The sequence below is a fragment of the Anabrus simplex genome, chromosome 2 (assembly GCF_040414725.1).
Source record: "Anabrus simplex isolate iqAnaSimp1 chromosome 2, ASM4041472v1, whole genome shotgun sequence".
Classification (NCBI taxonomy): domain Eukaryota; kingdom Metazoa; phylum Arthropoda; class Insecta; order Orthoptera; family Tettigoniidae; genus Anabrus; species Anabrus simplex.
In genome coordinates this window covers 387,375,140-387,401,761 of record NC_090266.1, presented here as the reverse complement: position 1 = coordinate 387,401,761, position 26,622 = coordinate 387,375,140, and the positions used below count along the sequence as shown (strand labels likewise).

The 26,622-nt window shown below is 41.6% G+C and overlaps 2 protein-coding genes across 3 annotated transcripts in view; one reads left to right on the top strand and one right to left on the bottom strand.

The window, feature by feature from the left end:
- Positions 1-26,622, top strand: part of LOC136864160 (angiogenic factor with G patch and FHA domains 1) — a 663,154-nt gene that overhangs the window by 607,178 nt on the left and 29,354 nt on the right. The gene's annotated exons all lie outside the window — the stretch shown is intronic.
- On the bottom strand, positions 1,037-26,592 carry LOC136862855 (uncharacterized). The gene is made up of 3 exons (XM_067139118.2): positions 26,414-26,592; positions 26,101-26,334; positions 1,037-3,317 (listed from the first exon to the last, which is right to left on the bottom strand). The coding sequence occupies exons 1-3, from the start codon at positions 26,573-26,575 to the stop codon at positions 2,988-2,990; spliced, it is 726 nt and encodes a 241-aa protein (XP_066995219.2). The 5' UTR covers positions 26,576-26,592; the 3' UTR covers positions 1,037-2,987.

Genomic DNA, 26,622 nt, shown 5'->3' with positions numbered 1-26,622 from the left:
TTAACAATTTATACGAAATATTTCCCTCACTGATTCACTTGACTGTACCTTCAACACTTTGAGTGTAATTCCGACGTAATCCATTGCTCTGGTGTTTACTGTAGATGTGTCACGCCTAACGTGGTGATACATCCTTGAGACTGCTTCTTCTCCATATCATCTGACTTCTTTGTAAGTCAATATGGTATGACCTCTTGGTAGGTCCAGGGTTGCCCTCTCTGACTCCTTGGTAAGCCTTGCGTCCGCGTCTTCCACTAAGTGACGGACCAACCATTTGGTCTCACTCTCTCAATGACCAATAATGGCTCACTGAGTCTTCACCATCTCTCGTTCACTTGATCTAGTAGACTTCTTCACTGTACTGCATCCGTATAACTAATGACTGACGCTACAATGTGCATCCACCTTTTATAGACGTTGGTTGACACAGCTACGTAATCTCCAGAAATAACAATAACGTACTCCCACCTACGCGACAAATATTACATACAGTGGTGAAATAGCCCCGCGGCGATGACACCGTGCGCGCATATTCTAAATAAATACGATGACGTAGCCATGGCCTGGCGATGACTTGGCAGAATCGCCACTAATATTGCACAATGCCCCAACGTCACATCCCATCTCTGATATATACTACAATTCTCACTGTACAGGTATTGAGTGTTATACTACACATACGTATATATGTGTCTACATCTAAGTGCAATCTTGCAAGCAACAGGCAATTGCAAAATTGAATAAAACGGATAATTACAATAATAGTACAACATCACAGATAACATAATAATAATACTGACATAATAATAATAATAATAATAATAATAATAATAATAATAAAATACAGATAAAATCATACAATAATAAAAATACAGATATCATCTTGTAACGGGATTTGAACCGTTACAATACTGACCGTTTATTTATCACCCTCATTCTGAGAAAGACTTATTCATCTTTAATTTTTTCCTTATGTCTTTTAATAACTTAGCCTGGGAAGGATGGGAAAATAAATTCATGTAATTAGGTTATGTTCTTAAATGCACTTTTATTAAAGTTATTTTTATTGTTGTATAATATATAGTACATTGCTTTATTTTAAATTCTGTATCCAGTTGTAACAACACCTCTCCTCAGCTTGTTAGATTGTACAAAAAATGCTATCTTTTTCCGTAGGATGTATACAGGGTGTACCTAAGTTATACCCACAAAGAAAGAATCAGGGAGGGATGCTCTTCGTACTATATAAAGAACGATGGCACATTTGAATTGGCGGAGAATATGTTCATTTCGAGAAAATGGCGTTGCATTGTTACTTCCCACGCGCGATTCAAATTAACCAACTCGCCATAGTTGCTGTGCTGGAGCGCAAATTATCGCCCGCTGCTGTGCTTCAGCGAAGGATGGGGAAGTGACGTTTATGATGGATGGAAACAGAGATAATGCTCCGCGCGAATGCACAAATTTCTTCGTTCGACTCGCGCAGAATATTGTCCTTGTCTGTTACAGGCAATATCTACAGTTTGTTTATTAAGCAGCCGTAATTGCACACACATTAAACGAACACACAGTAATTAAGACACACTTATCAGTCGAGGAATACATCTGATTACGTAGTATTTCTCCCCTCGACCGTTCGTCTCAGGGACTTTCTTTGTTATTTAACATGCGCGAAGATGCATCCCTGCCGCCAAACGATCGTGCATTCGTTTACTCACAACGTTGTAAAAAGAATGAAATACTCAACGAAAGAAACAGTACGCGCAATGGTTTGATTACAGTATATCTTCAATACTCTCCCTTTCTACTTCGATCTTCACATAACAACAAAAGTCAATGGGAGTTAAATCTTCCGAGTGCGGAGGCCTTTTAACTGGCCCACCACGGCCTACCTCTCTCCCTGGCTAATGATCATTTAAGTTTTGCCTGACACGGCAAATGAAATGCGGTGGAGGGCCATTACGATACTGCTGCATTCAGTGCCGTGTACTCAGGAATATCTTCCAATAATCCAGGCAGTGATTCTACCAAGAAACGGTAGCATTCCTACCGTTCAGATGAGGTGGAAGGACATACGGTCCAAGTCAATAGTCACCGAAAATGACGGCCCAAATATCGACACTAAACCGATGCTGACATGTGTGCACTACTGCGACGTGAGGGGTTTCTGCCTCTCTCCTTCACGCAGATGCCTGCCAGTGGTCACGAAGGGTGAATAATGAGTTTACGGTGAATAATGAGTTTGGCGGCGATTAGGGTGCTGGACGCCATAAATCAGTGCGGCTTCTCTCCCGTTGCCATTTGCTGTGCCATATGCTAGGTGCATATCGGCCTTTACTTCTTTGGTGTCCCGAAGTGTAGCTATTCTCATCAATTCGTACCGCAAAACTAGTAGGTAATATGGGCAAGAATCTGTATACTGCCTACTGGGGTTGGGAAGTGACTGCACTAAACGAACGAGAAACTTGTGCATTCACACCGAGCATTAATTCTATCTCCGTCCATCGCGCACCCCACTTCCTCTCCCTTCCCTGCCCACTCCTTCTCGCCGCTGAAACACAGCAGCGGGCAGCGATTCGCGCTCTGGCAGTGCAAATACGGCGAGTTCGACTATTTGAATCGCGCGCCGGAGGTAACAAAGTAATCTAATTTTCTCGAAAACATTTTTCTCCGCTAATCCGATTGCGCCATCGTTCTTTTTAACTAACACGAAGGGCATTCCTGATTTTCTTTTCGGTATAATTAAGATAGGTCCTGTATTCAAACTGTCTGATGAGCGGATTCCATTATTAGAAATAATTTATCCTCAGTCTCAAAATTTCAGTAATAAATGAAGATATTTGATGGGGCTTTCACGGGAAAGGTTATTTCAGTGGAGAATTGTTAGTTTCTTACAACCACCATATGTCTTAGGCATTTGTAGATAAGCTTTAAGGCTATCATGAATACTTTGCATAATTAATTGGTTATGTTCATACAGTGATTATTTAACCGAAAACTATCTTGTAACCTGTGCCAGAGCACGTGAAGGTGCTGCGTTGGTCATCATAAGCATAACTGTATGCTAGAGGACACCGTTGTTTGAAGAATGCTGGATAGTTTTTCGGCCAGGCTGAAGATTTGCACCTGTCTGGAGTTCCATAATTACCTCGGCAGCAGTATTGGTCCGTGTTGAAAGCTAGACATGCGCTTTTGCAACCCACTGTTGCTCCATTGGCTATCAGTCGAAGTTCATTTGGACAATCGGCATTGAGGTTGGCTGTGCAAGCCGCTGCAGTGCAGTGATATCCACTTCCAGATTTGTCTGTTGGAACAAACTGCAAACAGAATACATCCGTGGATAAGCTTGTGGGAAAATGCGTTCCGTCTTAAATTCAATGAAGACCTAGAAGACAAAACATATATGATTTCATCTTGGATTGTGTTTACCTTCTTGCGATATAAAGAAAAGTTTTGTTGATGGCATGACAGCCTTTTACCTCTTACTGACAATAAAAACATTTTAATTGTACTGTTTTCATTTCATTCATACATACATACATACATTATCATTATAGACTTATGCCTTTCAGCGTTCAGTCTGCAAGCCTCTGAGAATTTACTAAACGTCGCCACAATCCTCGATTTGCAACTAGTGTTGTGGCCCCATTTAGTTCTATACCTCTTATCTTTAAATCGTTAGAAACCGAGTCTAACCATCGTCGTCTTGGTCTCCATCTACTTCTCTTACCCTCCATAGCAGAGTCCATTATTCTCCTAGGTAACCTATCCTCCTCCATTCGCCTCACATTACCCCACCACCGAAGCCGGTTTATGCGTACAGCTTCATCCATCGAGTTCATTCCTAAATTAGCCTTTATCTCCTCATTCCGAGTACCCTCCTGCCATTGTTCCCACCTGTTTGTACCAACAATCATTCTTGCTAATTTCATGTCTGTTACTTCTAACTTATGAATAAGATATCCTGAGTCCACCCTGCTTTCGCTCCCGTAAAGCAAAGTTGGTCTGAAAACAGACCGATGTAAAGATAGTTTCGTCTGGGAGCTGACTTCCTTATTACAGAATACTGTTGATCGCAACTGCGAGCTCACTGCATTAGCTTTACGACACCTTGATTCAATCTCACTTACTATATTACCATCCTGGGAGAACACACAACCTAAATACTTGAAATTATCGACCTCTTCTAGCTTTGTATCACCAATCTGACATTCAACTCTGTTGAATTTCTTACCTACTGACGTCAATTTAGTCTTCGAGAGGCTAATTTTCATACCATACTCATTGAACCTATTTTCAAGTTCCAAGATATTAGACTGCAGGCTTTCGGCACAGTCTGCCATTAAGACCAAGTCGTCAGCATAGGCCAAACTGCTTACTACATTTCCACCTAACTGAATCCCTCCCTGCCATTTTATACCCTTCAGCAGATGATCCATGTAAACTACGAACAGCAAAGGTGAAAGATTACAGCCTTGTCTAACTCCTGTAAGTACCCTGAACAAAGAACTCATTCTACCATCAATTCTCACTGAAGCCCAAGTGTAAACATAAATGCCTTTGATTGATTTTAATAATCTACCTTTAATTCCATAGTCCCCCAGTATGGCGAACATCTTTTCCCTCGGTACCCTGCCATATGCTTTCTCTAAATCTACGAACATAAACACAACTGCCTATTCCTCTCGTAGCATTTTTCAATTACCTGGCGCATACTGAAAATCTGATCCTGACAGCCTCTCTGTGGTCTGAAACCACACTGGTTTTCATCCATCTTCCTCTCAACGACTGATCGCACCCTCCCTTCCAAGATGCCAGTGAATACTTTGCCTGGTATACTAATCAATGAGATACCTCGATAGTTGTTGCAATCCTTCCTGTTCCCTTGCTTATAGATAGGTGCAATTACTGCTTCTGTCCAATCTGAAGGTACCTTACCAACACTCCATGCTAATTTTACTACTCTATGAAGCCATTTCATCCCTGCCTTCCCACTATACTTCACCATTTCAGGTCTGATTTCATCTATTCCTGCTGCCTTATGACAATGGAGTTTATTTACTATCCTTTCCACTTCCTCAAGCATAATTTCACCAACATCATTTTCCTCCTCCTCATGAGCTTGGCTGTTTGCAACACCACCATGATGATTTCCTTTTACATTGAGAAGATTTTCAAAATATTCCCTCCACCTCTCCAGTGATTCCCTGGGATCTATTATGAGTTCACCTGAATAACACAAAACACTGTTCATTTCCTTTTTCCCTCCCTTCCTAAGATTCTTTATTACTGTCCAGAAAGGTTTCCCTGCTGCTTGACCTAGCCTTTCCAGCTTATTACCAAAATCTTCCCATGACTTCTTTTTGGATTCAACAACTATTTGTTTCGCTCTGTTTCTTTCATCTACGTACAAATCCCTGTCTGCCTCGGCCCTTGTTTGGAGCCATTTCTGATAAACCTTCTTTTTACATTTACAGGCTGCTCTCACTTTATCATTCCACCAAGATGTTCGCCTTTTCCCATCTTTACACACAGTTGTTCCTAGGCATTCCCTTGCTGTTTCTACTACAGCATCCCTGTATGCTACCCATTCACTTTCTATATCCTGAACCTGCTTACTGTCTACTGTTCGAAACTTCTCACTAATCATATCCATGTACTTCTGTCTAATTTCCTCGTCCTGGAGATTTTCTACCCTTATTCGTTTGCAGACAGATTTCACTTTCTCTACCCTTGGCCTAGAGATACTTAGTTCACTACAGATCAGATAGTGGTCTGTATCATCGAAACATCCGCGAAAAACTCGTACATTCCTAACAGATTTCCTGAATTCAAAGTCTGTTAAGATATAGTCTATTATGTATCTGGTACCCCTAGCCTCCCATGTGTAGCGGTGAATAGCCTTATGCTTGAAGAATGTATTCGTAACAGCTAAACCCATACTAGCACAGAAGTCCAGCAAACGCTTCCCATTCCCATTAGCTTCCATATCTTCCCCACATTTACCGATCACCCTTTCGTATCCTTCAGTTCTATTCCCAACTCTCGCATTGAAATCGCCCATTAGCCGTATTCTATCCCTGCTGTTGACCCTGACCACGATGTCACTCAATGCTTCATAAAACTTGTCAACTTCATCCTCATCTGCACCCTCGCATGGTGAATACACGGACACAATTCTTGTCCTAATTCCTTCCACTGACAAATCTACCCATATCATTCGCTCATTTACGTGCCTAACAGAAACTATGTTGCGTGCAATGATATTCCTGATAAAGAGCCCTACCCCGGACTCTGCCCTTCCCTTTCTAACACCCGTCAAGAACACTTTATAATTTCCTATCTCTTCCTCATTATCTCCCCTTACCCGAATAGCACTTACTCCTAGCACATCCAGATGCATCCTCTTTGCTGACTCAGCCAGTTCTACCTTCTTTCTTCCATAAGCCCCCTTAATATTTATAGCTCCCCATCGAATTCCATTTCGTTCGCCAAGTTGTTTCCAAGGAGTCCCTCGCATGTCAAATGGGAGTGGGACTCCATTACTCCCATAGGTCCGAGGCTTGCTTAAAATGTTCTGAGCTCGGTAAATTCATGATGAGGGTAGGACTACTTCTGATTACGGTCATTTTCCTTGAATGTTACATTGACGTATATGAAGTACAGTTAGACGTTTCTCATCTAAACCTGGACGTTGACGAACTAGTCAGTGCCCGCAGCTAAGCCAGAGTTTACTTACGGTAGCATGGCCAATTCCTTCCCGCCCCTCCTCTGGCCAACAGCTTGTGGTTACCCATCCAAGTCGTGACTACGGCCATTGTTGCTTAACGTCGGATATCTCACCTGTTTCAAAATGACTACGTCGTTAGTCACACTGCATTCGAAAAGAGAGCGTTAGGCATGAGTATGATTGTCCCTGGTTTACTACCGAGATGACCGCCGTTCTAATGTCGGTTTGTGTTTCTGGGAGTCTCTGACGTCTCTGCGGTTCGTACCCCATGTAAATCTGGCTACAATTACGGCATCAACAGACGCATTAGCTTCTTTTTGAAGAATTTTGTTATATCTGTCTTTCGTCACCGAAACTTTGGTGAGCACTTTGTGGGATGAACGTACAGTGGGTGAAAAAAGTATGTGTACACCCAGCATTTCATGCATAACTGCAAAGGAGAGACAATATTAGTATTGAAAATTATATTGGGTCATTGCTTATGACCAGGAAAGAGGTAGATAAGGTGTATTCTGCCCGATAGCAGGTCCGAACCTCCGCAGAGAGGTGTGCCTGAGCCGGAGTTTACGTGCGGTAGGGTGGCCAGTTCCTTTTCGCTCCTCCATTCCCTTACCCCCACCAAGAGCGCGTGGCAACCCATCCAGATCTTGACCACGCCCAATGTTGCTTAACTTCGGAGATCTCACGGGATCCGGTGTTTCAACACGGCTACGGCCGTTGGCACCAGGAAAGAAATTGTACGCATTTGCACGTTTTAACTAACAAACATTACAAAAGAACACAAAACAATGTAATATCGCATGTCAAAAACGTATGTGCATACTAGCTTCTATTCAGCAAAACATTACGAGGAAGGTGATAGTACAGAGCTCAATACCTGCAGTCGCTTAAGTGCGGCCAGTATCCAGTATTCGGGAGATAGTAGGTTCGAACCCCACTGTCGGCAGCCCTGAAAATGGTTTTCCGTGGTTTCCCATTTTCACACCGGGAAAATGCTGGAGCTGTACCTTAATTAAGGCCACGTCCGCTTCCTTCCAACTCCTAGCCCTTTCCTGTCCCATCGTCGCCATAAGACCTACCTGTGTCGGTGCGACGTAAAGCAACTAGCAAAAAAAAAAAAAAGGTGATAGTATGACGTACATTTTACTCCACTGTACTGCACGTCGAAGCACTAGCGGTCAGAGCATGTTTTTATCTAGAACAGTGAACATCAGTCCCAAAACAAGAGAGCTTTCACGATCTCAACGTGATAGAATTGTGTGGTTGCGTCAACAAGACAAAAGCTGTCATGAAACAGGGACAAGTGTGAACATCAACTATTCCGCAGTGCACTACGTTATTAAACGAAATGAAGAAACCATAGACACAGTGAATAAGCATCGATCAGGCCTTCCGCGAGCACTTACTAATAGGGAGCGCCGGCAAATTATAAGGCAAGTGACAAAGAACCCTTTTATAAGTGCTCAAACATTAGCTTCACATATCACCACATCTGGTAAACGTATTCATCCGCAGACAATAAGAAATGTATTGCACAGCGCACAATTGCGCGGTAAAACACCAAGGAAAAACCATTCATCAGTGAGATTGGCCTGTAGATTTGCAGAGTGTCTTTAAAGGCATAACAATTGTTGCCGTCTATTAAAAGAAGTATAGCTATCTGATTTGCTAAAGCCCTCGCCAGTACTTCAAGGCCGCCTGAACCGTGAGAGCGCTGAGCAGGTGGCGCGATAGGGGAGATGGATGGGGATAGGCACGTATGCGCAGTCAGACGTCTTCCGGGTCAGCTGTACTTCGTGGACAGAAATAGCCGTTGTTTTGCTGCACAGCTTTTCAACGGTGCACATTACATTCAAAATTTCTCTAAATGTAAATGAAAGCTCCACGTCTGGATTAAAATTGAATTCCAAAGCAGCTGACGATATTCGATTAGCTCGGCTCAATATGGGATAAAGCCCCAGTGTCAAATAGCGATTCATTAATCTGTGTGAATCGTCTTCTAAAATATATCGTAGGTAACGATATTCCATTCCTTCTGGTGGGAAAATTATTGTTCTTGGGGGAGATTTCTTAAAGGTTTTTCCACATACCTATCGCCAAACAATTATTTAATTGTATTACATACTCTTCTCTTTGACCCTTCTTCAAAACACACCGCTTATATAATAATATGGGCGCAAGACCACAAAAAAGTGGAATTCGGTAATTTTTTGCAAGAAATCGGTAACGACACCCCCCCCCCCATGTAGGTGGTTGGTGGATCAAATGTTATTGAACTACAAGCCTTAATTTTAGCACATGATGATATCGTGGTTGAAATTTATAGCAAAACGTTAACTTCTGCGAAAGATGTCATCATTTTCTCGAAAGTTGCCATTCTTCATTATGGTATTTGAAATTCATCGGGCTTTCACCCGGTAGTTCAAAACCATACACAAGCGTCAACAGGTTAATTGTGAAGATGAAAGCTAGCTACTTCAATTTCCTACATAATTGTTTATACCTTGGAATTAATTGTTCTCCTCCACATATTCTAAACTAGGAGCCATAGTTATGCTCCTTAGAAATTAGAGCGTTTCCCAATGGCTCCTGAAAAGAACCAGATTAGACATAATATTGTAAGAAGTATGTACGAATATTGTTTAGATTTTGAAATAATGCGTGGATATAAAGATGGGCAGAAATCTCTAATCCCTCGAATTAACTTAACTACATCCGACAAAACACTTTCAATTTCTTTCAAGAGGCATCAATTTCCAAATTCCTTGGCATTTTGTATCACGATCAGTAAACCTCAAGGGATGTGAAGGTCTCTATTTACCTTAGCCAGTTTTCGGCCATGGCCAGTTAAACGTTGCAATGTCAAGAGAGTGATATTATAAGGTTGCAATAGTGCCAAAAGGTAATAGTACAAGGAATGCACCGAGCAAGTGTCTGCGTGGTTTGGGTCACGTATCTATCAGCTTGCATTCGGAAGAGAGTGGGGTCGAACCTCACTGAAAATGGTTTTCCGTGGTTTCTCATATTCACACCAGGTAAATGCTGAGACTGTACCTTAATTAAAGCCATGGCTGCTTTTTTTCCTCCTTGCCCTTTCCTGTCCCATTGTCGCCGTAAGACTTATCTGTGTCGGTGTGACGTAAAGCAACCTGAAAGAAAAGAAGCCCACTGTCGGCAGCCCTGAAGATAGTTTTCCGTGTTTTCCGTGTTTTCCCATGTTTACACCAGGCAACATTAGTTAAGGGTACAGTCGCTTTCTTCGCAGTTCTAGCCATTTCCTTTCCATCGTCGCCTTAAAACCTACTGTTTCGATGTGACGAAGGGACATGTGTTAAAAAAAGTGTACTAGGAATGTCGTATATAAGGAAATCCTTCAATAAATCTTTACCCCCATTGACAGTCATGTCTTGACGGGTTTCATCATCATCATCATCACCACCCTTCTTCTTCTTCTTCTTCTTCTTCTTCTTCTTCTTAGGGGCCGATGACCTATATGTTAGGCCCCGTTAAACAACAAGCATCATCATTTTCTTCTTCTTCTTCTTCTTCGTCTTCTTCTTCTTATTATTATGATTGGTATATTCCTAAGTATTTTTTTCGAAATTAAGCAGTATACATTGTGATATGTAGTAGCCGATTATGGGATACACGATGGAGATATGATGATATCGAACGGAAGGATGGACGACTTGTGCTAACGATTAGAGGCATTTGAACTTGTGGACATATCGACAAATACTTCGTATCTTATGGTGGAAAGGATTTCAGGCTCTGAAGTTCTGAAGCGTATGAGTATGTGGACAGAAGTTATGCTGACAGTTAAGAAGCGGAAGCTGACGTACTTGCGCGCAAAATATGTGGAAAGAAGTAGATATTTTCAACTTGTTATGTAAGGGAAAATTGACGACACACGGAAACTTGGCAGAATAAGGTTATCTTGGTTGCATAACATGAGAAATTGGTACCAACAAGGTACACACTCTCTTATTTTATGGGGTGAACGACAAATATATAATCGCCTGTATGACCACCAACCTTCGCAGAACGGAGCAGGCATCATCATCATCATCATCATCATCAGAATAAGAAGAAGAAGAAGAAGAAGAAGAAGAAGAAGAAGAAGAAGAAGAAAACTGAGCGAGTTGGTCGTGCGGTTAGGGGCGCGCAGCTGTCAGCTTGCATTCGGGAGATAGTGGGTTCGAACCCTACTCTCGGCAGCTCTGAAGATGATTTTCCGGATTTTCTCATTTTCACACTAGGCAAATGCTGGGGCTGAGCCGTAATAACGGCCACGGCTGCTTCCTTCCTATTCCTAGCCCTTTCCTATCCCATCGCTGACGTAAGACCTGTCTGTGTCGGTGCGACATAAAGCAGCTTATATAAAAAAGAAAAATATGGAAATATCACAATGAGCTTCTGTATCATAATTATGTTTATCTCCGCCAACTGTTTTTGTTGTATTATATTGTAATTTTTCTACCGAATTTATTTATTTATTTATTTATTTATTTATTTATTTATTTATTTATTTATTTATTTATTTATTTATTTATTTATTTATTTATTTATTTATTTTGCTTTAGACACGTATAAACCTAATGAATTGAAACACGTAGGCCTCTACATATACTATTACGTTAAAAACAAACATCAAATTAAAATTGTTATCTCCTATGAAAGTCCTTGTAAAATAAAGTCATAAATTAAATAAAAATGCACTTTTCTTCAGTAGCATAATATTACAAATATTCAGTTACATATGCACATAGTGTGACAAGGTATTTGGCATATTACAATTAAAAGTATTTACTAACGGCTATGAACCTGCATTAGTACTGTAATTATACGTAAAGGAAGTGATGTTATCATTGGTGTATACTGAGGGCTACCAAGGCTATCGGTGAAGCCCAAACATCAAACGAGACAGTGGAAATATTAAAGCACATTATAATGTAATCATCTGAGGCATTGTTCCATTTACAAAACTTGAATGGAATGAGAAAAAACGTCGCTCGTATTTGTGAGTGCAAGGCATCGGAGACCGACTTTGCAGCCCTGGCAGTACGTTCCTCTCCCCTCGACGCACCTCGAGCGGCTTGCTGCTGTATATCAGATGGTTACGTGCCAGATGCGACCGTGCCGGATGCGACCCGGCCATTATCGTGCCAATAGCGACCGAGCGGAAAAGCATCGTGCCGCATGCGACCCATCAATCACTTACAATTGATCTGCATTAAGGGCTGTCACCAAGTGGCAGATTGCTTATAAGTAGCTAACTTGGTCTTTTCTAAAATAAAGGTCTGATACCGTTGTTAGCAGGTTCGAGTGCCGTTGGTCGAAAGAAAAATATAATAATGTTGTAACTGTTCGACCCCTCATCAAGACACTTGGGGAGATGAAAGTTATTACCTTGGAACACATGAATATCAAATAAACTATTTGTGGCTTGCCCGCAAATTGCCACGCAAATAGAAACAATTAACATTCCATGGTTTCCCATTTCTCTATGTGATGTTTGGGCGCCAGGGTTACAGTTTTAAACAAAACTGTAAACCAAAATTTATATTTACTAGCATAGAGACTTATACTTAAATCACAGGGGTAGGATTTTAAATAATTAACCATTAAGTATCGCTTAAGAAAGAAAATTAACGCAATATAAAATACAAATGAATTTATTATACAAAAAAATGAGATGAATCGGAAAAGTTCCTTAAAGCGTGGAGGAATTTAGAATTTACTTTACTGAATTGACCAATTGCTTGCTTTATCTAATTGAAGCTCACCAATTGCAGCTTCCGTTGAAGTCATCTGGTTTCCGTGGTTACTTGTTCTCTTCTTCTCGATGTAGAATTTGCTCCATGGGCATCCTTCCTTCCTTCTCTGATGTAGTATGGGCTATCTGGACTAACACTCCCTAATTGCCTAGTCTTTAAATTAGACATTGGCCCTGTACTTGTAAAAACTGATCAGCGTTGATCGTAAGAGGAGAAAATTCAGAGATATGAATTTTTCCATGTTAGTAGAAATCTCAAACCAACTGAGCTATACTATTTATACGGTACAGACTTGTACCAAATTCCGTGGACTTGAACTAAACATAGTTCTTCGACCAGAAGATTTACTGAATATAACACAAGCCGTAAGCTTGTTTCGTCTCACGTAGATCCGATAACATTACCGCAGCTGAGTACTGTATCGAAGCGAGCACATACCGTCTCAAAATCAATAACGTCGTTCACAGTAGATGTTCACAGTAGAAGTAGTAGATAGGTTGTTAGGCTCACAGCAGAAGTAGTAGTTATCTTGTTAGGATCTCCATATATATCCGGGCTCACCCCCACTCTTGGTAACAGTTCAATCTCAAAACTCATACACAACGAAGTATCTGATTCGATAGATCGAATTATCAACTCCCCTTCTCTTCTTTCTTGACAAATCCAGTAGGCGTGGCGATGATGTAGCTGACCAGCTTGCAAGCCTCGCGCGCGGGTCGCTGTTTACTAGCCTTGGCTCATAAGTGAAACCCAAGTGGGTCATGTAAATTTCCACGCTCAAGAATAACCTTCTCCGTATACACAAATATGAGATGAAATGACAACAACTATGTCTCAACATATTAACCAAATCCAATACATAATAAATTTCTATCTTTCATAATATAATAATAAATGATACAATACAATTGCGAAAACCTAATTTACAAATGCTTGACGTAGAATAAATATGTTATTACGAATAATTGCCGATGGCGGATAAACTTGATATCAAATGATATCGCGTAAAATATTTTATTAAATTAGTAGGGCTGGAGAAGCCTGGATGGTTACAATGTTGGTGGCTTTACGTCCTAGTAACTACTTTTATGGTTTAAGGAGACGCCCACGTGGCGCGTCCCAGGTGGCGGATAGGGGCGTCCTAACCGGCTTGCCGGCGGACTTGAGGGAAATAAAATACCTCTCGCGGACCAAACACCCAGCCCCTCTGGGTGGGGGAGGCAGACGAATAATACACCCACGGTATCCCCTGCCTGTCGTGAGAGGCGACTAAAAGAGGCGACCAAGGAATGATTGAATTAGAACCACGAAACTACTTTTGATTCGTACCATCACGCAGAGAACACCATGGGTCGCCTTTACTTGCGAGTAGTACCACTCTGTTAGGTGCTGAATAGTTTTGTGATTCGTAGCACTCAAGCGGGGTTCAGTGTGGGTTTCCAGTACCCGTGAGTCGTACCCATGTGAGCAACACCACGGGTCTGGGCGTTGCCTGTGAGTTGTACCACTATATGAGCGACACCGTGGGTCTGCGTTGCCAGTGATTAGTACCCACTGTGTGAGGAACACCACAGGAATGCCGCCGCCCGTGATTAGTACACTTAGGTGAGGAACCTCATCGGTTTGCGTTGGCTGTGAGTGGCGCCATTTTGTGAGAAACACCATAGGTCTGCGTTACCTTTACGAAGTACAATACTTGTGAGTAGTACCTTAATGTTTGGAACACCGTGAGTTTACGCTACCTTTGATTAGTACCGCAGCTTGAGAAATACCATGGTTCTCCTTTACTAGCGATAAGTGCCATTATGCGGGATCGTTGACATAGATATTGACCCATTCAGACAAGCATCATCGATTGAGGATTGGGCTTTGGAAGCAGTCCCTTGGTCAGTAATATTGTTTCTGGGAATGTTAGGCATTGCGCGTCTTATCCACTGATTGTTTTAAATTCATATTCATCAATTCATTCCTCATCATCACGTTTTGAATTCGGGTCAGGTGGATGAATTTTGTAATTTTAAATTGTAATTCCATTTCGTCTCATTTCGTACCATAGGGGCCGATGACCGAGATGTTAGGCCCCTCTAAACAACAAGCATCATACTCATCATCATTAAGGAGACGCCGATGTGCCGGAATTTAGCCCCGCAGGTCTTATTTTACGTGCCAGTAAATCCACCGACACAAAGCTGATGTATTTGAGCACGTTCAAATACCACCGGACTGAGCCAGGATCGAACCTGCCAAGTTGGAGTCGGAAGACCAGCATCTCAGCCGTCTGAGCCACTTAGCCTGGATGAAAAAAAAAATCACCATCAGAATGTTGGCCGGCAGGGTATGAACATACTTGGTAGACAGTTTCTAATCACTAGATTGCATGCCAAAAGCCGGGATTCAAATCCAAAACTTTTCGCAGTGTTCAAATGGAGTGAGGGGATATGATGCTGTTGATGGTGATTCGGCCGTCGGATGGCGACGTAAAGCATTTAGCAGACCCCTTGGTTATTCGAGAGGAGTAGGCTACGTGCCGAAACCGGGTTTCATCTCTCCCTGCTTCATTATCATAATCCCACATCCAGACGCGCAGGCCGCCCAAGGGAGTCAGGTAGAAAGACCTGCGCCAGGCAAACCGAACATGTCCTCGGACACTCCTGGTACTAATAGGACACGATAAGTAAGTAGGCCTAAGTCTTAAATTATTTCAGAGAATTAGGATCTTTTTATTGCTAGTGGCATTACATCGCACCGACACAGACAGGTCTTAAGGCGACGATGGGATAGGAAAGGGCTAGGAGTGGGAAGGAAGCGGCCTTGGTCTTAATTAAAGTACAGCCCCAGCATTTGCCTGGTGTGAAAGTGGGAAACCACGGAAAGTCATCTTCAGGGCTGCCGACAGTGGGATTCGAACCCACTATCTCCCGGATGCAAGCTCTGGGCCGCGCGCCTCTAACCACATGGCCAACTTGCCCGGTGGGAAAAGACGTAAACGCATCAGCATGTTTCGTGTTGTAAAACGAGTTTCCCCCAGAAGTGTTATGTAAAGTAGGGGCAGTAGCTGCTTATAGGACTTATTGAAATGGCATTGCACTTCGTTTAGCTTACCTTATCTTGGGTGATGACACAACTTATCAAATGACAATTTGCTTGTCAACGCCGGTCGCATCGGGCACGGTTACAGATTATGCGGTCGTTAGTGGCACGGGTCGCATGAGGTACGGTCGCATCTGGCACGCCACCATATCAGATAGGTGAGGAGACCGAGGGGATAGGTGTGCAAAGCTTCGGTCCGTCACATCGCCACTGCTAATCAGGGAAAGAGAGCAACCATGCGTTCCTTATCACATACACTTCCACACCTCATATTTCTGTTTTAATTATATAGATAACAGAGTGCTAGTATTTCACTCCTGTCTACTTCTGCATCCTTGTAGGAAGATACTGCTATGTCAGCTGTTATAGGAGTAATATAATTTTCTTTCTATACGTAGAGCTGCAAAAATGAAATGCAATCTTTCAGGTTTAGTATTCTCTGTTGTTGTATGGAATCGAACCCATGATCATGGGTCGGACACCGCCACTGATCTACCGAGAAAGCTAATAAACCAGTGAACGACGTGTACGACCGCTTGTAACGCTGTAAAATTCCACATGTTAATTTGAAAATAATAATAGTAATAATAATGTGGTGCATAGCATGGGGAGAGGCTTCGTGGTGACCCAATGAAGATTAAATGAATGGCGAAGACATCATAAACACCCAGTTCCGAAGCCAGGGGAATTAAGAGTATGAGGAGGTTGATTCCGAGAATTGAACCGGGGCCATCGGACCAGTGGCAAACATTCTATCCATTTAGCCATAAAGCCGGACTTTAATTTGTTAAACCCAAAGCTACCATTTCCAGTGATCAGGTGTTGATTATTGGCAGTGGCAGAGGGCAGGGCGGAAACAACACGGCAGGCTACTCCGGTGGCTCAAAACACTTGAGGCTTGACGTTCACTAAACCTACTATCGAAAAGGTGTAACCTAAGTCTAGTGGTAGCACACTTCCTGATCGAAGCATACGCCACTGGATGTTATCGAAGGTAATAATTATGACGAGGTAGATGATATTACTAGAAACTAGAAAGAGAACTAAAGTTATGAGCTTAACAATAAGAGTCAGCAAAGTGGGATTTTAGTTTAGAACAGAAAACAATTAAGTAATTTGTTTACATTATTTTACTATGGAAGTGTGTGTAGTTGCGAATATATATAGTCTGTACTCATTGCTGTATTTATCAAATATTTTCATTGAGTTTAACACTGGTGAATTACTATGTTGTTGGGTTCTTGATCTAGAGTAGTAGAAGGTAATATGTTTTGGGCGTGTAGATGGATTAGGGGCAGACAAGTTGTACAGAGAGGGCAAGTTAGGGCTACCAATAAGATTGTTAAATAGTCTGTAGACAAATAGACGAACTACAATTACTCGCTTTCTGCTAAAAACTTATAGCCAAGTTGTTTCATTAAGTCATCATATGAATTACATTTAGGGTAATTATTAGTTATTTTGTACGTAAGGTATCTAAGAAATTTGTTTTGCACCATTTCAGCTTTGTTATCATACAGTTTAAAGCTGGGATTCCAAATGAGCGATGCATATTCTAGCCGACTTCTTACAGAGGAGTTGTATAATAGCGTTATTGCCTCGGGATTTGTGAAGTAACGCGTGCATCTCGTAATAAATTCTAACACTCTGTAAGTATCTGCAACAACTTCGTTTATGTGTAGAGAGGACGTCAATTTAGCGTCAAAATGTACACCAAGATCCTTGATAGAATTCACTGATGATGGATTAGTATTCAGAATATTACACGAGAGACTAATTTTATTTTTATTCCTGGAAAATACCATTACATGACACTTATTAATGTTAAAATCTAACTTGTTAGTAACGCTCTAATGTGATATGCTATTGAAGTCTTTCTGAAGAAATCTACAGTCCTCCTGTGATCGAATGGTTCTAAAAATGTTTTTATCGTTTGCGAATAGCAATATGTTTGAATACTGTACGCACTTAGGAAGATCATTAATAAGTCGCAAGAAGAACAATGGTCCAAGATTTGAACCCTGTGGAACACCAGACCGAGTTTTGTAATATGCAGAGTCAAATCCTTCGTAAGGCACAAATGGTTGTCTATCAGAGAGATATGTTGCAAATAATTTGATTAAGCTGTGAGAGAGCCCATAATGAGCTAATTTATTTAAAAGTACTGTACCGTACCCAGGGGTAAATACCCTCTAGGACGATGCCTCCATTCCTGTATAAACATCCGACTAACTCAGGGTTGGGCAGAGTGTGGGTTGGTTGTCGATTGGGTCAGGATAAAAAGTCGAAGTTCTACACTAAAATAGCAATCAATGACAGGAAATGGAGGTATAACAATCATAGGGGGTAAGATGGATTTATTAATAAATACCCCCGATCATCTCACATGAAAATAATTAAATCAAGAAAAATATAATTTGTAAAAAAATGAACTCAAAGTATTAGAAATAAGTCGAAATTAGAACGTTAATTGAATGATTATACCAAATTTGACATTAAAAAAAACAAGTTCATCAAAGAACATTATATAAATCAAGACTGAGTTTCTTCTTATAGTCCAATGTTGATATTGTATGGCAACAAGTGTACGCAAACACTGGCATGTGGTATTTCCGTATGGAGTTTCACACTATCGCATCCCAACGATACGGTTTCAAAGTTAAGTTAATCCCGAGAGTCGCCGAAATTACAATTAAATAAAAGTTACATTATAAAGAAAAACTACGACGGAAAGAAAAATAATTAAGACGCAATGGACGCTATGTAAGTTATGCAAAATACTAAGGGCAAATCCTACACTGTATTTACAACAATTCAAATAATCAAACTAAACACACACATATATATATATATATCGGATATCGAGTAAAGTCTTAAATGCTACACTGATTCTAATGTGAATCCCGGTTCACTGCAAACGATCTAGACAGAACTAGATAAACCAACAATATTTCAGCACTCGGGCTGTTCCCTTTTAAAACAACGAGACAAGGTATACAATCACAAATAATAATGTAAAACATCATCCTGTAAGGGAAAAACATATAAATAACCCTTGATATCATGAAGAAAGCAATGGGCAACATTGCCTCCTTCTGCTGCGTTTGAGCGCTCAACAGCGCGGTCATCCGTCATGTACTTCCGGGTAGATTACGAGCTGAAAGAAATGTTGAACCCCACTATGCTAAAGATTGGATTTTGTCTCCCGAGGCCGCCACAAGGAAATACTGTCTCCTTCACACTTACAGATAAACACAGGCCAGAAATCAGCTTGCCACGAGATAACGCCTTTCATCGGCTACACGGAAACTCACGTATATTCATTTCTTCTTAGCATGCTTGGGCCATTTGACAACATCAGACTCAATAGTCTGGAATTAACACTGTCCATTCTGATCACAATGTACACTCAGAAGACACTAGGCAGGCACACACATCTGCACAATACTCTTTATCTTGTCAGGCATACAATCAGCCTGCACCAATACATTATAATTCAGCATGCAATTTTTATCTCATTATTTCTCATGAATCCCACTGGCCTTTCCACATAATGAGACGCAATTCGAGTCCTTGGCAGACCATCAGGCAAACAGAATCCAACTTAACTTCAAAGATATTATTCTAACAGCGACGTTCTGCAGCTCCTTCTGTCAGCTTCTGTAAAACCATGCATCATGCAAAATAGCTATACCTGTCTCTCTGAATAACCGAAATAAAATGAACTAATACGTGTTTAACGTTGTATAAAAATGAACCTGTCCATCTAGCCCTTCTGGCATATATTTAAGGAAAACTCGGAATATCCTACGCTAAGTAACTTACACAAATAAACAACAACTGATCCTATCAATCCCTCATTTTCTCAAACATCTAATCATAAAGCAAAATGAAAATAAAATAAACATGCATTATTCTCGTATCCGAATCTATCATAGTAACAAAATTAAACAAACACATGCCGTCAGGCTTACTTACATGAAAATAAAAATTCTATCTACACTGCCCTAGTACCTTAACATAACTTACATATCATGCCATAAATAACACATGCGCCTTACTGTATTTACATGACGACTCTCGAGATACCAGGATAGCAGCTTACATCCCCACTGATTTAGGGATCTACACCATGTTAATCACAGCATTAACATGTGGGAATACACTTCCTTCCTCTGCAGGCGTATCCATCATCTTGCTGGAAAATAATTCACTGGAACACAGAAGACTATAGTTGATAATATCTTCGCTGCTTAATGCTGCGAGCCGAAATACCCTTTCTCTTTACAAGATCAGCTCAACACACCGATTCACATATATATTACACACTTCACTTAAAGGGTGAGAATACAGTTTAAAAAGCAGTACACGGTTCGCTACGGAAGTTCCACGCGAAAACGCGCCCGTCGCGAAATAGTGAAACTATAGCACGTTTCCACTACACTTGTTACTCAGCGGTCACTAAACACCGTCTTTATCGATTGAAAGTAAACTCTGCCAAAAATTATACTATTCCATTTACTCAAGTACAGTAAAATATTGCAACTGCACAATTTAAAGTATTATTGAGAACCAGTTACTGTTACTGGAATAACACCACGTTAATCACGATCACCAATCAAAGTTTGTGCTTCCGCACTATCCAAGCATTTAACACAGAGTTACAGAGTTGGTGCTTCCGCACTATCCAAGTCTTTAACACAGAGTGACGCTCTCCAGATCTAGGGTTACTGAGGAGGCTTCGGTGACGCCATTAATACTGGGATTCCCGGGTGTCTGAACCAACCACCAATCAGAGAATTCGTCGTATATAATGACACAATACTTATTGTGATATATTTACAAAACACAGCTCAACCACTAGCAAATCTCTTCCACCAATTTTTATATTACATTTCCAAATATATCTGACTTCTGAAACTGTGGAAAACCGATTACCCACAGAAACTGACTTTATCAACTGAGCACGTTGGTCATCCTGGAATTAAGATTTAGCGCGGTGTGGCCTCCAGGTTTGCCAAATCCTTAAGTTCCCATTGGCTGAAATATCTTGCTTGGTCAGCATCTAATACACGTGTCGATCCTTGCCAGCGCTTGGGTACGCTATCCTTTCTCACGGTCATACGGAAATATGAAGCAATATCCAGCGATTCACTGTCTTGCTCAACATTCGGTATCAACTATCTTGGGATATGATGCTTTAACATGTTAGACTGTAACTTTTATGAATAAATTTTACATATTGGGTCAAATAATATTCCAATTATTATCATGGGCCGGCAGGATACGGCTCAGTACATCGTGATCAACTTTATCGAATACTTCTCTAAAATCTGTGAAAACTATATCAACTTAGCCTCCTGCATCCGTGGTTGCCGAAACTTGATGAGTGAACTCCAACAGATTTGTCGTTGTCGATTTTCCCTGTCTGAAGCCGTGTTGGGTGTCACTGATGATAATTTCTACGTGTTTGAACACTTGCCCATAGAAGGTTTGTTCGTAAACTTTTGGTAACGCGGAAGAAATTGCAACGGGTCTGTAGTTATGAATTACTGACCTATCCCGGATTTCCGAAACGGACTGACTCGCGTTATCTTCCACTTTGTAGGAACGGTTCTAGTTTTTAGCGAAATGTTAAAAATAATTGAGAGAGGGTATAAGAAATTATCTCCACAGTCTTTAATTATATACGGAGGGCCTGCGACTATTTTAGGTTTCATCTTGCGTAATGCGTTTTGAATTTCGGTAGTAATAATTTTAATAACATTTAGTACATTCATCAATGAATCCATTTCCGTATTCTCATATTTCGATAAATGATTCCACGTCCGTTTCTCTGAGTATATAGATGAGAAATGGCCTGCAAAACTGTCAGCAACAGAGTTGTCGCTTAATAATTCTTTTCCATTGTAATTCATTACACTGACATAGGGGTTCCATTGTTTACTTTTAATGAATGCCCAACAGTTATTCGTATCTACACCTATTTCATGCTCTACCTGCCCGATAAAGGCGTTATACACAATGCTTATATCGTTCTTAACACTTCTTCTCAATCCGTTGAATTTTAAGGAATGGAAAGCCCGATTTCTCTGCCCTTCGCGCATCTTCCTATGATGGTATGCTTTCCACCTGATATTTCTTATTATCTGTTGCGTAAACCAACAGGGGTATAGTTTCTTTTTCCGAGGGTTGCCGGAACACAGGAATTTATAACAATAAAATGTAGAATAAAATGCATCTAATGTCTGGTTAACGTCAGTATAATTTTTCAGAAAGCTCCAATCTATGTGCGACAGTCCTCTGTATAACTATTCAAAATCTGCCTTGATATAATTGTATACAATTTTATTTACCGCATCATTACATTTTGCTCCCTCTTGTTGGTAACAGAAAGTAATGTTTAAGGCCGGGTGATGATTGTCCTCTGGTGCGAGAGGTTTTGGCGACTGTAATGGGAGTGATGTTTGACAATACTAGGTCAAGCATTCTGCCATTGTTATTAACAACGCCGTTAACATTTCTTAATCCCATGATTTGTAAGAAATTATTTAGGTGTACGTATGTATGCGCTATATCGTTTTCTGCGGTTATTTGTGGTAAATTAAAGTCCCCTAATATTACTAACGGTTTACTATTTAAAATAGGACTGGCTTCAATACCTTCGTAAAATTCATTATATGCAGCCAGTTTAGTACTGGGCGGAAAGTATACCACACAAATAAAGATACTATCAATGCTTTCGCTCAGAAGTTTAACACATACATGCTGAGCTGAAACATCTACACTATGTGATCAAAAGTATCCGGGCACCTGGCTGAACATGACATACAAGTTCGTGGCGCTCTCCATCGGTAATGCTGGAATTCAATATGGTGTTGGCCCACCCTTAGCCTTGAGGGCAGCTTCTACTCTCACAGGCATGCGTTCAATCGGGTGCTGGAAGGTTGCTTGGGGAATGGCAGCCCATTCTTCACGGAGCGCTGCACTGAGGAGAGGTAGCGATGTCGGTCGGTGAGGCCTGGCACGAAGTAGGCGTTCTAAAACATCCCAAAGGTGTTCTATAGGATTCACGTCGGGACTCTGTGCAGGCCAGTTCATTACAGAGAAGTTATTGTTGTGTAACCACTCCGCCACAGGCCGTGCGTTATGAAGAGGTGCTCGATCGTGTTGAAAGATGCAGTTGCCATCCCCGAAGTGCTCTTCAACAGTGAAAAACAAGAAGGTGCTTTAAACATCATTGTAGGCCTGTGCTGTGATAGTGCCACGCAAAACAACAAGGGGCGCCAGCCCCCTCCATGAAAAGCACGACCACACCAGAACACCACCACCTCTGAATTTTACTGTTGGCACTACGCACGCTGGCAGATGACGTTCACCGGGCATTCGCCATACCCACACCCTGCCATCGGATCGCCGCATTGTGTACCGTGATTCGTCACTCCACACAACGTTTTTCCGCTGTTCAATCGTCCAGTGTTTACGCTCCTTACACCAAGCGAGGCGTCGTTTGGCATTGACCTGCGTGATGTGTGGCTTATGGGCAGCCGCTCGACCATGAAATCCAAGTTTTCTCACCTCTCGCCGAACTGTCATAGTAATTGGAGTACATCCTGATGCAGTTTGGAATTCCTGTGTGATGGTCTGGATAGATGCCTGCCTATTACACTTGACGACCCTCTTCCAGCTGTTGGCGGTCTCTGTCAGTCAACAGACGAGGTCGGCCTGTACGCTTTCGTGCTGTTCGTGCCCCTTCACGTTTCCACTTCACTATCACATCAGAAACAGTGGATCCAGGGGTGTTTAGGAGTGTGGAAATCTCGCATACAGACCTCTGACACAAGTGACACCCAATCACCTGACCACGTTTGAAGTCCGTGAGTTCCACGGAACGCCCCATTCTGCTCTCTCACGATGTCGAATGACTACTGAGGTCGCTGCTATGGAGTACCTGGCAGCAGGTGGCAGCACAATGCACCTAAGATGACAAACGTATGTTTTGGGGCTGTCCGGATACTTTTGATCACATAGTGTATGTCAACCTGTGAGGCCTTATATTTGTTGCCGACAGCTAGTACAACACCTCCGCAAAGTTCTTTACGTGTTGATATTTTATTACGATCGCATAAAAGTACGTTACATCTCTGATCAAAGAGCTCATAATTGCTAACAGAAGAATTTAGCCATCTCTCCGTCAAAGCCAACAGATAGAACTTCTCGCCTAATAAGTTTCTATAAAATAAGTCAAGCTTGATTCTTAGACCTGTACAGTTCTGGTAACACACGTTTAATGACTTACTTAGTGAGAACTCTTCAAGTAATGCAGGGAGGAATGCCGGTAACTATGAATAGAAGCCCTTGTGAATTGAAAGTAAAGATGATTAGGCCCGCTGCTCTCTGAGTTCTGAACATACCTGACTCGGAGGACACTCACATTCCTAATAGTGCAGACAATACAAAGGACATGAAACATCAGAAGTCGAAGTTGGCATTTCTAATTTAACTTATTCAAGTCTTCAGTTTCATTAATTACACAGCTCTTTGAACCTTCACTTTTTGTAAGTCGTATGATTCAATTTCTTACCCATAGATACCTGTAGTTGTGCTCCGCCTTGAATCTACGAGCGAGTGCTAACAGCTTCCTCTTCTCCGGCGCCAGGCTTTCTTTTAGATAAATGAAGCTGTCGTCCGGAAATCCTAGGTGCCGTGTAGAAAAATTGTGTTTAACTTACTTTCTCTGCATGAAGTTCTCCTTGTCGGAACGTCGAGCAAACCTCACGGTGATCCCACTGTGAGACTGGTCGGATAGACTAGGTAACAGGTGACAGGCATCTATCATTTTTTCTCGTTCTTGAAGGCCCAGAGTTCTCCCTGTGCGCTTCAAAGGTTCCAGCACGTCGTCTCTAGAACACCAAATATGTCAAGTGTGTTTCTGCGGGAATATTGCTCAGACACTGTTAATCGAGTGCCGAGACTTTTCAACTGGGCTCCGAGATTAGAGTTCTCGACCTAGATTGCTTCCATGTGTTCAATAATGTTCCTTGTAGGGTCATCGTGCTCAGCAATAGACTTAGCGTTGCTGTCTGTCTTTTCATGGCAGAAATCTATAGACTTCCCTAGCTCACACTCTCTCTTCATTTGCTCAGATTTGAGTTCCCTTATTTCACGTTGCAGCTCTAGTAACAACTTTACCACGTCCTCAATAGAATAGCACGCTTTTGATTCGTACTTGCCCCACAACACTTGCCATTGTTCATTTCAGTACATTTACCGTAAGTCCATTTTTCACATACTGTAGTCCACACTGTACTTTCTTTTTTTGCCCAGCTCCTTGTCACACACAGCGCAGGTTACCATGTTCCTGGGTTTCGTTGGCTCCACTGTGAAATTATTAATAATAAATAAAACTGTAAAGCTTAAACAGTTGTAGTTACGTTTATACGTTCACGCTTGCAGTATTTCACATTTGCATTCATTGCACATGATATGTATCTTTATATTACACAATACTCAGGAGCCGATCATCACACCACTCTTACTCCGCCGCCATGATCAGCTGTACTGTTATCTCGGTTTGTAGTTTAAAAATTGGCATTTTTGTTATAATTGTATATTAAAACTTTTGAAGAAAATTGCCAGACACACAAAGAAATCATTTCTCTCCTGGGTCAGTATTTTTAGGTCTTCCGTGAAGATGAGTTAACAAAATTTTATGTCATTTCCGCCACTTATGGAACACAGAGTCATTACGGTAAGGGTGAAGGTTTATAAAAGGATCCCTGAAATAGCCCTTCGAGATTTTGTTAATGCCAATGGTTTAACGTCGCGCTAACGTATAGGCGGTTTTCAGATGGGAGAGGGCTAGCATTGGGAACGAAGCGGTCGTGACTGCAATTAAGGCACAGTCCCAGCATTCTCCTGGGTTGAAAATGGGGAACCACAAAAAGCATCTTCGGGGCTACCGACGGTGTGGTTAGAACGCACCATCTCCCGAGTGCAAGATCACAGCGACGTGACCCGAACCGCGCCAAGATATTTATTGAGTGCTGTTTATTCGACATTGCTCGCAGAAAATAATTTATCGGGCTTCCTCGATTAGTCGTTCCTTGTTCATGTTTCCAAGTCAAGCACAACATATATCTACATCTTTTTTAAGGTCTCTTTACTGTAGTATGTTCGGCCCCGCGGTGTAGGGGGCAAGGCGTCCGCCTGTCACCCGGCGGCCCCGGGTTCGATTACCGGCCGGGTCAGGAGTTTTTAATTGTAATGATTAATATCCCTGGTCCGGGGACTGGGTGTTCGCGTCGTCCTTAACGTTCCTTTCCTCACATTCAACACTCTACACTTCCGCAATTCAACTTGCACGCAGGTTCATGTTATATATTGAAAGTAGTGGCCAAAGATCTACAGAGGTTGACGCCACGAACAAATATCATTTAAATAAAATATAAAATAATAATGCAGTCTCATTATCACTCGCAACATTAAGAGAAATATACTCACCGTAACAGGAATGTTGAAGCCATCAACGTTGCTGATATCGTAGAAATCATTTCCTCCCCAACCTCCCAGTGTTATCTCTGCCAGTGTGACTGGGGGAACACCACCGGCCCCGTTACACTTGAGGACATTACCACAGTCTCCAGTACCGCAGTGTCCGCGCCCGCTGCCGTCGAAATTACAGCCTGTGCGTGCCCAGAAGCGACCAGCCCAGGATGGATCTACCTCAAGTCTTATCTGGAGAATGTGAATATATAAGTAATTATTATAGAACAAGTATAATTCTACATTATCAGTCAACTGAGAGTTTCTGTACCTGTGATCCGGGTGCCATTTCCCAGCCACCTCCATTGATTGGTTGTTTCCCAGCATTTCCGAGAGATCCCACCCAAATGGTTGAAGGATGATTATTCACGAATGTGAATGGTACTCCTTGGACAATGGTGAGCACTGCCGCGATGGAGTAAAGTAGAAGCATTTTGGATAGGTTTGTGGTCACTGGAAAGAAATATTAAATACCGATAT